The 12,773-nt window shown below is 30.2% G+C and overlaps 1 protein-coding gene across 2 annotated transcripts; it reads left to right on the top strand.

The window, feature by feature from the left end:
• Positions 1-340: 340 nt before the first annotated feature.
• LOC124910429 (anaphase-promoting complex subunit 6) lies at positions 341-7,913 on the top strand. Of its 2 annotated transcripts, XM_047451069.1 has the most exons (16): positions 341-697; positions 1,064-1,198; positions 1,367-1,440; positions 1,598-1,637; positions 2,138-2,183; positions 2,438-2,517; positions 2,594-2,775; positions 2,863-2,988; positions 3,934-4,008; positions 4,691-4,816; positions 5,395-5,464; positions 6,222-6,304; positions 6,488-6,601; positions 6,880-6,979; positions 7,499-7,534; positions 7,656-7,913. In XM_047451069.1, exons 1-16 carry the CDS (start codon positions 452-454, stop codon positions 7,761-7,763), a joined length of 1,641 nt encoding a protein of 546 aa, XP_047307025.1. In that variant the 5' UTR covers positions 341-451; the 3' UTR covers positions 7,764-7,913. The 2 variants fall into 2 exon arrangements, with proteins under 2 accessions (XP_047307025.1, XP_047307026.1); XM_047451070.1 differs by lacking the exon at positions 341-697 and having other exon boundaries at positions 2,434-2,517.
• The last annotated feature ends 4,860 nt before the right edge of the window (positions 7,914-12,773 follow it).

The following is a 12,773-nucleotide window of genomic DNA, read 5'->3' as shown; positions in this document are numbered from 1 at the left end:
CACAAACTCTCCATTGCTGTCTCGAGTGTTACCGGAGGCTACGGGGAAGTCGAAATAGGAGAGAATTCCACTTAAAATGTCTTGATTTTTATTTTGTTTTTTAAAAAAGACTTTTTTATTTTTATTTTTATTTTTTAATTGAGCATACCTTTAAAATCCCTTTTTTTTTAAATCTAAAATAGTAAAAATGGGGAATAAAAAAAATAGGTTAAATAGGGCTCAAGTCAAGGTTCAAACATAGAAGTTAATTAGGTCCAATATGTGGCCCAATTAAAATCCCTTATGTTTGGACTTTGAATTCAGGCCTTACATAGGTATAGAAAAGAGTCAGCGAAGAGAAAATCAACTCCTCAGTCCTCACTTCTTCTTCTTCTCGCATTTCTCCCGCTCTTTTCAATCCCATTTCTCCCCCAAAGCAAAATTGCTTGCAGGAAGAGGAAGAGAGGTCAACATGAGGGAAGAACAAATAGAGAAGTTGAGAGGCGTAGTTAGGGATTGCGTCAGCAAGCATCTCTACTCTTCGGCAATCTTCTTCGCAGACAAGGTCGCTGCCTTCACTTCCGATCCCGCAGATATCTACATGCAGGCACAAGCTCTCTTCCTCGGCCGCCATTACCGTCGTGCTTTCCACCTTCTCAACGCATCTCAGATCGTCCTTCGCGACCTCCGCTTCCGTTATCTTGCCGCTAAATGCCTTGTTAGTTTCTTCTCTCATTGAACTCCTCATATAAGTTAATCCAGTCTTATTTGCCGCAATGTTCTTTCAACTCATGATTCTCAGTCGTAATTCAAAGTTAATAATCGAGTGTCTTGAGATTATGAAATCCATAGTAAATAAAATTAATCGGTGGTTGAATTGTGACTATCTATTCTTAATTAGCTAGATTGATATTAAGAGAACACTGTGATATACTTACTTCGGCAATCATGGAGATTCTTTTCTGAAAGTAATACAAGTTATTATTAACAACTTACTGGTTGTCTAATTAATGGATTCTTATAATTGTTTACAGTTTTATATTATGCAACTCCCCCGTTTCTAAACCAATATATATTTGTCCAGGAAGAATTGAAGGAATGGGACCAGTGTTTGCTAATGCTTGGAGAGGCTAAAGTTGATGACAATGGGAATGTTAGTGACACCAAAGACTTTAACATATTGTATCTTGATAAAGAAGGCGAAGACCGTGAAATTAATGTAAAGTCTAATTGTATTTGTGTTATTCTCATTTGTGCAAAGTTATTTCATTACACTGCTTAGCTTAACTCTTCTGATATATAGTTTAAGTGTTTATGTTTGATAATCATTATGCACATTCTTGACTAAAAAAAATCAATACTCAAATGCTTATATTTATTGTCACAGATTTCTTCAGCTATATGTTTCCTGAGAGGCAAGGCATGTGAAGCACTGGAAAATCGTGCTCATGCCAGGCAATGGTAAGTTACATAAATTTGTTGCCGCCTTCATATACTTGAACCGTTATGTATATGTTTATCCATATTTTCCATTGAGTTGATAAGTTCTTTTCCAATTTTGAATTGTATATATTATTTGAAAAAAACTCATTTACTTCAATCATCATCTCATTTCAAGGTACAAAGCTGCTATCAAAGCTGATCCTTTATGTTATGAGGTACGAATTGGGTTTGTCATTTTGTTTCCATAGTGTTTTGTATTCGCTAATTTTGTTTAGATGTTTAATGTTTTATATATTTATCATAGCTCCAGAAATATAGATGTATAAATATAGTGAATAATTTGAGATAGAGGAGAGATTGCTGAATAAATTTTCTCATATATTTGATAGGATAAATTCCGATACAAATACATGTAAAAGTAAAGAACTACACTAGCAAGAGTGAAACAAGTTAACTTGTAGACTGTAGTACATTGCTATTAGTTATGCCGTGGGACATTTCTATTTGATAAACGCACATATAGTAATGTATCAAGCCGATAAAAAAAATTGATGATTTTTTTTTTTGTTTTGAGGATTTTTTTTCCGTCCTTGATTATTTTTTACCATTTAGGCTAAGGATTTTTCTTATTTTTTCATTTGCTTCTTTCAGCTTTCTGTATTGGAGTGATTTAGTGTTTCCCCTTATGCAGCATTTTTGTTTGCTTATCTTTCAGGCACTGGATCGTCTTATTGAGAATCACATGCTTACATGTGAGGAAGGTGATGACTTTGGATGATTGCATGTTTATTTGTTGTGACCAAGATATCAATGTTGGGTCATAACATTGTTCTTACTATGTGAAGAGTGAGGGATGAATTGTGAAAACAATCATTACGGAAAAATAAAAAAAGTTATTTACAATGGACCTTTATCTGCAAGTTACTTTGGCAATCCTTTTACTATATCTACACAACTAGACTAAACAACTGTATATTTACCTGATAGACAATTTTTCTCTTGTATGGAAAGACAGAAGAAGACTTGCTTTCATCACTTTCTTTTTCTCCTGAAGATGGGTGGATTGCCTCATTCTATTCTTGTTTGTTAAAGAAAGTAAGCATACATAATTTAGTTTCCATTTGTAATAATTCTGTTACTGGCTAGTAATTTTGTTTTGTTTATGCTGTAGTATGATAAAGAAACTTCTGTAGAAGCCAAGTTCAGAGACCTAGAAGAAGAAGATTCTAATGTTAAACCATCAAAACAATCTTTCTTATGTACATTGAAGAACAATACTGATCTCTTGGCATGCAAAGCGGATTATTACCATCAGTGTGGCGAGTACCATAAATGCTTTGAACTGACGTCATTGTGAGTTGGCAAAATTTCGGAACTAGATTATTCAAGATACTTTTTACAGTGCTTCGTATACCAACAGTTGTAAGTTGTATATTCCAGGTTGCTTGAAAAGGACCCCTTCCATCTGAAAGCTACTCTTGTGCATCTGGCAGCTGCTATGGAGCTTGGACATTCAAATGAACTCTATCTTATGTCATGCAATTTGGTGAAGGATTACCCTCAAAAGTAAGCTTGTTTTATGGCCTTTTACTTTTATCTACTCACTAACTTTTGATTCAAAGTAGTTAGCATTTAGCAATTGACTTCATGAGGAGAGATACAAAATTTCTTTCCTCAAAAATCAAAATCCATATATGGAAATCTGATGTGCGTCTTATAGAACTACTAAATGTAAGGCAAAGACAGAGTTATGGAAAGCTGATGAAGATCTATAGTAGATTAATTATGGAAATGATACATACATAGTGATTCTGAGTTGTTAGGGTGGATTTAGCTGTAGATCCTCACAAGACCTTAATACTGATTGACAACATACATCATGAAAAACCTCAATTGACCCCTGAAATCTTCATAATTCTTTCCTGTTTTGAGTTTATTATTTTCATTTGATGAGGTAGTTTGTGATGACAAATACATGAAAGTACTGTTATCCGGAACTCCATAAATATTTATCTTCTTATTCTTCGCTTCCTATTTCTTAAGAAGTATATTTGTTAGACTTGGTAAAGTTCATAAATTAGAGGGTGTGGAGCTGGATTAGTACAAGATATTTGGATTAATAAGATCAACATGCCTAGGATGTGCTCCTGCTGTCTTCCTGGAAAAAACAAAAAGAAGAAAAACATCTTATGTTAAGTAAAAGGTTTCACGATTAAAGAATATTCTATGTCAGGTCTCTTGATCTATTGAATTAACCAGACAAAGGACATGTAATAACTTTATTGCTCAATTGCAGCACGAACTGTGCTATTAGTTTCTTTTTTCCTTCTCTGTTATTCATCTTTTAGGAATTCATCTGCTACGATTTCTCTAGGCTCTGTTCTGGTGATGAGATCAGTAGAACATACTCAATAAGTTGCAGCAGCCTAGCTGTATTATTTATCTGGTAATATATTGTAGATTAGAATGACATCAATTTAATTTGTTTTAGCTGCCTTTTGGAAATTTCAGGGCCTTATCATGGTTTGCAGTTGGCTGCTATTATTATTGTATCAAGAAGTATGATCAATCACGCCGCCATTTCAGGTAATAATAATTGATTCAAGTAATTCAGTTAATACAATAATGATACCTTTTATAAGAATGATTTGGTTACAGGAGACACTAAACCTCTTAGTAATTGTATTCATTTTTCATGGTTTCTCTATTCACAAGAGGCCAGATGTTATTGTTATCTGAATCGCACAAGTAAGCATATTGAAAGTAATGCCTGTATTGGGCTACAATTGGACTATTATTTCTGTTTTTGTAGTGAAGAGAACTTCAGAGCAGTTGTATCATCATAAAATATATCTGGACCATACTCTTACTTGAGATGCTCCTCCATCAGTTTTTTTGACATATGTTTTCTCCAAGATTATACCATGTAGAATTCCATTTTCTCTACTTCAAGCACCAAGTTGGATGGAATTATGGGAGTTTCTGGTTGTATTTCAGCTCCATGTTCTATTTTGTGGTTTTCAATCTTCTTCTTAAGTATTTTTCTGTGTTCTTGTTTGCTTCTTTATATGAATGGAATATGATGTCTTTGTTCATGTAGGCCCTATAAACTGTCATACAAGGCTGCAGTTCAGCTTCATTTCTGTCTCTAGTGATAATGATTGTTGCACTTCTTCTTGATGTCGCTTGTAGCATTCATCGCTTCTTGTATATTTCTCTATTATTTCCCCCTTAATTTACTGGAATAAGTGAACTGTTAAATTGACAGCAAGGCTACAACTTTTGATGTAACATTTCCACCAGCCTGGATAGGCTGTGGGAATGCATATGCTGCTCAAGAAGAAGGTGATCAAGCCATGTCAGCCTATCGAACTGCTGCTCGTTTATTTCCGGGGTAATTCCTTATGTTATGCAAATGTTCACCCTCTCTCGATATTGACACTAACCATTTTTTGGGATTCTACTATAGAAATTTTCTTTTACCTAAGTTGTTTCATATTACTAATTCAGTTCGGGAGGTTGGAATCTTTGCTACTTCTTTAGATCTCTGTCAGGATTTCTAGGGAAGGAAAAATAACTATGTTCTTGGATCATTTGGAACTTTCTGTTTCCGAATCTCGTCCAGATAAGAAACCGTTAAAACTATCTTTGGAACCACTTTTTTGTGTGAGATATCTCATTTGGATTTGGATGATTATCCAAATGAGATCATGTTTAGAAACAAAACTTAGTGACACACAAATCGAGAAATTTATTAACGGTTTGTTATCTGGATCCGGCTTCATATCCTGATCCAAATGTTTCCAAATAGGCATGACCAAGTTGGAGTCCATCAAATAGGCTAGTTTACATCAAGAAGCTAGTTAGGAACCTTTGTTGCTATATGAATATCTTTGGTTTATTCATAATCTAGGTCTTTGATTTAATTCAGCGTCAAGGTCTTTGTATTTGAACATTCTTTAAATCTACTAGGTGCCATTTGCCAACTTTATACATCGGGATGGAATATATGAGGACACATAGCTTCAAACTTGCAGAGCAGGTAATTTCTTCATCCGTTGACTTTTTCAATCTGTTTCTTTTGTTTGACTGATGTGTAAATTAAGAACATGTTAAAGTGGTAGTCATACACTTATCTACAAAACAGCATCTACAAGTGAAATTGTGAGCATTATACTTTTGTTGCTTCTTTCAGCTTACATGTGACTTGTGTGTTGTTCTTTAGTATATTAAGGAGTATGTAGAATATAATATATGCTATAAAGTCACTAACGTCGATCTGGTGAGAAACTGTATAAATTTCTGAATTTGTGTTTGGTTGAGATAGTATTGCAGATGTAAGTTATCTGATTGAAATTTGAACACCTTGATTAGGTAATTCTTCTTGGGTTATTTTGTGGCTTGTTCTAATATTTCTTAGAGAAGCTACATTGTACTATGGAAATGACTCAATATTGGTACACGAAAAAGAAGAGTAGATTCAAAGAAAGAGATAAGAAAGGACAAGCCCTTACATGAGATAACCAAAAGTCTTCTGATTTCATCCAACCTCGATTTATAGTGTATATACTAACCACCGAACAACTTCTAACCACTAATCTTTCTAGAAGGTGAATCTTGACCGTCCATGCTAATTTATATTGTGTTACATATTGGTTCTTGCGTATAACTTTTCTTTACCACATTTATCTGGTTTTTTATTTTTTATTTTTTATTTGATCTGTGATTGAATGTTTTTGCTGAGAATAGTTTATTCTGATAAGTTTTTATATCATGGTTTTAACAAGACAGTGTATCAGTTTTTCATGCAGGCAAAGAGGATATGCAATTCAGATCCCCTTGTATATAATGAACTTGGTGTTGTCTCCTATCATATGAAAGAGTAAGGATACTTCATGTTGATATAACAATGTCAATATGTACTCTCTTCCTCTTGTTAGTTAGTTAGTTACAAGGTTCGAATGTTGTGATTGATGGGAAGGTGCCAACAACAGATTATTATTATGTCGAGCCTCTGCTTGTTACTTTTTTATTTATTTATAATGTCTAGTGTTCTATATTACAGGTATAGAAAGTCTGTGAGGTGGTTTGAAAGAACACTGGAGCATGCTCCATCCCCATTAACTGAAATGTGGGAACCAACGCTGGTTAATTTGGCCCATGCATTAAGAAAATTGAAGTATGTCTTGTTTTCGTTTTATTCCTTTATTTATTTTCTAGATATATAGAATAGGTTTAAGTGAGGTTATGGGATTATGATTTATCATAATTAAGGAAAATTATGAGAATGACAAGCCTACCAAATAATGTTTCTCAAAAAAATTGGTGATTTTTCAACCACATAGAGAAATTTACTAAAAACATTGTTTTCCATATGGCTAGATTTTGTAATATCTATTCAGAATTTGTACATCTTACTCTAAAGATGTCATCATGAGCTGCTATCTTTGTTACCAGGAGGTATGAAGAAGCAATTACATACTATGACAAAGCACTTGCTCTTTCAACCAAAAGTTTGAGTTCATATGCAGGTCTAGCATATACATACCATTTGCAGGTACCACTTTCTATTTTATCCTTTTTGGGGCTCGTTTGATGATGTGTTTTTTGGGTTCCTAACGCATCTAATCACTCAAATTTTGGGCCTGCCACTGAATAGAACTGTTAAGAAATGGGAAGAATACTCAATTTATCCATGTTCTAAAAATCTGTTGATATACATAATGTTAGTAAAAGTTCTCAAATTTGATAAATTGACGTTAATAAGAAAACGGTGATAAAATTTTGGTATTGTGTCAAACACATATGGTATACTGGTATACGTGGTTGACACATTACAGTTTTAACAATGTATTTTTATTAAGAATTTGTAAACTTTTACCAACGTTTATTATATATAAACAACAAATTATTAGGTAATGGATAAATTTAAGAAATAACCACAAGATCAATGATAAATTTAGTATTGTTCCTGTTAAGAAATCCTATTTATTTCTTAAGTTCTAATTTTGGGCTAATATTGTATTTAAAAGTTATTAATACATTGTTGCTCATGATTTTGACCCTTTTTATGTAGGATAATTATTCTGCAGCAATTACTTGTTATCATAAAGTAAGTACATTCAACTTTGTTAGGTGTTTCTTGGAAATAGTGACAATTCAATTTGATTTATTTAACTTTCTTAGGTGTTTCTTCTATTAATTAATAAAATTATCTTGTTTAATAATGTCAGGCATTGTGGCTAAAACCTGATGATCAATTCTGTAGTGAGATGCTAAACTTGGCTCTTATAGATGAGGGCAGAAGTGGCATAGACCCGCCCCAAGATAGAATGTCGTAGACATGAGGTATTAATTTTAATCAAGAATGTAAAATCTCAGTTGAATATTTTGTATCCTTATTTGCTTGTTGTAATGTTTATAATCCTAGGATTATGTTATAATGAACAAACTATATATAGTTCATTAATAATCTATTCAACTTTTCAAATGATTTTGAGGCCATACAAACAATAATTCATCTTATTTATTTTTTACATAAATCTAGTCATAGATACGGTTTCGTTTGTTATTGGAAAAAGTATAAGTTATAGATTATTGTTGTTTAGTTTAATGTACAAGGATACATTTATAATTCGTCCTGTGATCCGAACTGTTTGGGGCGGATTTTTCTTATTTGACCAGTAGTCTATCAGAGACGAGTCAGGGATGCCTCGTGTTGATTCTTTGAAACTAAACAGGTATAAAAAATTCCTTAAAACTGGGTGTGATTGTAGTGAAAAGTTCTCTTAAAACGGTGTTGGGTGGTGTGGTATGGTATGGTAGTAAAAAGATCTCTTAAAATGGGAAGTGAGAGTCCTTAAGAGAGGGTTTTGGTCATTTTTTTTAATCGTTAGGATTTGGTCATGGGACCCTGTAATCTGGGTGATATTAGCTAGAATACTTAACTTTATTTTATGCTTTAATTAATAAAAATAAAATGTGTTCAATTTTTTTATATTATTATTTTTTAAATGTATTTAGTATTATAAATTGTTGTATCATTAAAATTTAATATTTTAATTATTATATTTAACAACTATTGTAATTTTAATTAATATATAAAATTAATTATAATATAACCTTTTATTTGTTATATTTATTTAGTTTAAATATTATTAATTAGTTGTAATAAAACAAATAAAAATATTATTTATGATTTAATTTAGTTATAGAATTTTTTTAATTATAATAAATTATAATATTAAAAGAAATACAAATATATCATATATAATATATTTAATTATATGATATATTATATTAATTTTAATATTAAAAATAAATATTTAATATAAAAGTCATGCTAAAATTATTACTTTTTTATTGTTATATAATGTGGAGTACAACCCATGGAATAATAATGTTTTAATGTGATTTTGATATATTTTTATTATTGGTATTATTTAAGTTTATTTACGTAGCATACCATTATTTTAATGAAAAAATATTAATTTTATTTACAATGTTGGAGGGATATGTCAATTTTAAAAAAAAAATTCAATATATGTTATATTTTTTTACAAAATATATATATATATATATATATATATATATATATATATATATATATATATATATATATATATATATATATATATATATATATATAATATATATTTATATATATAATGGACCATATTTTTTCATAAAAATAAAATAAAATAAAAACATTCTCTATTTAAAAGTCCTATCTCTACTTAACCCTAAATCTTTTCCTATCTTCACCCACGTTGTCCGACCTCAATTTTCATCGCAATTAGTTAAACTTTTACCGCGATCTTCACCCTTTATCGCAATTTTGAAGAGTTCGCTATTGCAAATCGTTCAATCTTCGCAGTTATAGTTCTTATCTTCGCCGCTACCGTTCCATCTTCACCGTGATCCTAATATGGACAGACATGAACAAAGATTAGTTTATTTACAATTGTTCTAACCGTTTTTATAGTTTATTTACAATTTTTTTAACTGTTTAGGTTATCGTTTTAATGATACATGTTGATTTTAACTACTTAAAAAATTAGTTTTTAGAGTTTTAACTAATACTAATTTTTATAATTTATCCTTAAAGTTTATCTGATACATATTTTAACTACACGGTCTACTTGAAGGGATTATGTAGGAGTGATTTACTAATTAATTTTTTTTACAAATAAAAAAAACATAAGAATATTATTTACCTACTCCTAGTTCTTCCAGTAGGAGCAAAGTCAGAAAAATAGTCACACACCTGCCCTGCTTAAAAAACATATATATATGCATTTTATTCGGCATCTTTGCGTTTTTCTTGCGTTTGATCATGTATTATTAGTCGTAGTAGTAGTTTGACGACTACCTGATTCTTCGATTGTTGTTTTTAGGGTGTTAACTTATACTAGTTTTTATAATTTATCATTGAAGTTTAACTCATACATTTTAACTACACTGTCTACTTGAAATGATTATGTACAAGTGATTTACTCATTATTTTTTTAAAACTACAAAAAAAAAATATGAAAATATATTTACCTACTACTTCAAGTTTCAGTATTAGCAAAACTTAGAAAACTAGTTACATACACCTACCCTAGAAAACTAATTACAGACATGTGGCTGGTTTAGTAAAAAAATATGAGAATATTATTCAATATGTTTATGTCTTTTGAAAATTGTTATTTGTAGTTAATTGAATTTGTTTGTCATTTTTATATGTATACTAACTATTGTCTTGTTTTCTTTTTAGTTTGCGAGAATATATTTTGTGTATAAATCACATAGGAACATTTTACACGTGTCCTGATGAAGAGACACAATATGTCAATGGATCGGAACATTCGGTAATTATAGGTGATTTAGACATATTTTTTCATACTGAGATAATATTGAGATGGTTAGGAATTAGGGGTATACAAATGCCGATAATAATAAATTGTATTATAGTATTACCTGATCTTGGTTTAATTATTTGTTTTATCTCTATTAGTGGAGACAAAGAAATTTTGGAAATATCTTTCTATCTAGTCAAGCATAAAATTGTTTTAGTTTACTTGGTGAATGAAATCGAGCAGCTATTACTTATCGATAAAGATCTGATCTTATATTTAGAAGGAGAACAAGTTGAAACTGAAGAGAAAGAAGAACGAGTTGAAAAAGAAGAACCAATTGAAGTTGAAGAAGAAGATAGTGATAGTGAAGAAGATTCGACATATATTCAACTAGTTAATGAAGAAGAAAAGGATGATTTTAGTGAAAAAAACATATTATGATTCAGATGTGAGGAGCTTCATAAATAAAAATGGAATAAATGTGAACCTCAATAGTTTTAATATCGAGAACTTGAAGAATGAACTAGTGAGAAAACCAAGTAGAAGATATACATTTAATCCAATGGTCATGATACTATAAAGTTTGTAACATGTATGACATTCTGTACAAAAGAAGACGTTAAATTAGCAATAACTGAATATAGTTGTGATAATAAGTTTTCTTTGAGGTTAAGTGTTGCTAATAAAACGAACATCAAATAAAACCTAACCCCTTAACCTATGTTTTATTTGGTGTTTGTTTTATTAGCAATACTTAACCTTAAAGAAAACTTATTAGCACAAAAATATTCAACTATAGCTAATTTAACGTCTTTTTTTTATTGAATGTCATACATGTTACAAACTCTATAGTACCATAACAATTTTGATTAAATGCATAACTTCTACTTGGTTTTCTCCATGGTTCATTCTCCAAATTCTCGATATTAAAACTATCGAGGTTCACATCTATTTCATCTCCATTTGTGAAGCTCCGCACATCTGAATCATCATATGTTTTTTTCACTAAAATCATTACTTTCTTTTTCATCGATTCTTCATTAACTGGTTGAATATATGTCAAATTTGCTTCACTATCATTTTCTTCTTCAATTTTAATCGGTTCTTTTTTTTCAATTCGTTTTTTTCCTCTTTAGTTTCACTCATTCATTTTCTCCAGCTTCAACTTGTTCTCCTTCTAAATATAAGATCGAATCCTTATCAACAGACAATGACTGCTAGAGTTCATTCACCAAATAAACTGTAACAAGTTTATGCTTGACTAGAAATGAAGATATCCAAGATTTTCTTGTCTCCACTAATGGAGATAAGACCCATAGTTAAACCAATACCATGTATACAATAATATAATTTATTATTATCGGCATTTGTATAACTAAAAATCCTAATCATCAAAATAATATCCTAGTATGAAAATATGTCCAAATCACCTATAATTACCGAGTGTTCTGATCCATTGACATATTGTGTCGCTTCATCCTGACACATGTAAAATGTTCCTACATGATTTATACAGACTGTATATTCTTGTGAACTGAAAAAGAAAAACAAGACAAGAGTTAGTATACATATAAAAATGACAAACAAATTCAATTGATACAAATAATAATTTTCAAAAAACATAAATATATTGAATAATATTCTCATACTTTTTTTTCTAAGCATGGCAGGTGTCTATAACTAGTTTTCTAAACTTTGCTCGTACTGGAATTAGGAGCAGGTAAATAATATTTTCATGTTTTTTTTGTTGATGTAAAAATAATTATGAGTAAACCACTCATACATAATCTCTTCGAGTAAACTGTGTAGTTAAAAATGTATGAGTTAAACTTTAATGATAACAAATAAATACTTTAACAAGTTTGAACATAAGGGCATTTGTAACAGCTTCCCTATTTTGTATCCTTAAAAATAATATAAAATAATAATATCTCTATTTTAGAGAATCAAAATATAAATTATTTTACATCAGCTTCTTTATCCTTATCCATATATCATTTAAATATTCATTAAAACAACCAACTTTTCAACCACCCCAACCACTTAATTATTTACTCATATATATTTAAATATTCATGAAAGAGAAAATATATTATTTTATTATTTAGGGATGCTACAGTAATCCCTAAATATAAAGATTTACTGTTCATTATCCCTTAAAAATTATAAGGATAGAGAATTTGATAAAGCATTTTTTTACAACTTTTATATTATTTATCTTCATAATAGAGATAAAACACATTTTAAGGATTCTGCTACAAATGCCCTAAGACCTCTTAGACTATTATATTATTTAACAAATTAGCTAAACTACTTATAAAAAATTTCAATGATAAATTATAAAAACTAGTATTAGTTAAAAACCCTTAAACTTCAATTGAAGAATCATGTAGTCGTCAACTACTAATGCTACGACTATAATAGATGATCAAACGCAAGAAAAACGTGAAAATGTCAATTAAAAGATATATATATATATATATCAAATTATAGAAGAAAACCCTAAACCTG

Source organism: Impatiens glandulifera, chromosome 7 (assembly GCF_907164915.1).
Source record: "Impatiens glandulifera chromosome 7, dImpGla2.1, whole genome shotgun sequence".
Lineage (NCBI taxonomy): Eukaryota > Viridiplantae > Streptophyta > Magnoliopsida > Ericales > Balsaminaceae > Impatiens > Impatiens glandulifera.
Note: the sequence above shows the minus strand (reverse complement) of the source record. Positions and strands in the feature narration are given on the sequence as shown.

What these genes read in the sequence shown, in the direction of transcription:
- LOC124910429 (XM_047451069.1), top strand. Translation starts at nt 452, where the DNA reads ATGAGGGAAGAACAAATAGAGAAGTTGAGAGGCGTAGTTAGGGATTGC. An exon ending in CGTGCTCATGCCAGGCAATG is followed by an intron (nt 1,441 to 1,597) that starts GTAAGTTACATA and finishes TCTCATTTCAAG; the next exon opens with GTACAAAGCTGCTATCAAAG. An exon ending in ATTCTTGTTTGTTAAAGAAA is followed by an intron (nt 2,518 to 2,593) that starts GTAAGCATACAT and finishes TTTATGCTGTAG; the next exon opens with TATGATAAAGAAACTTCTGT.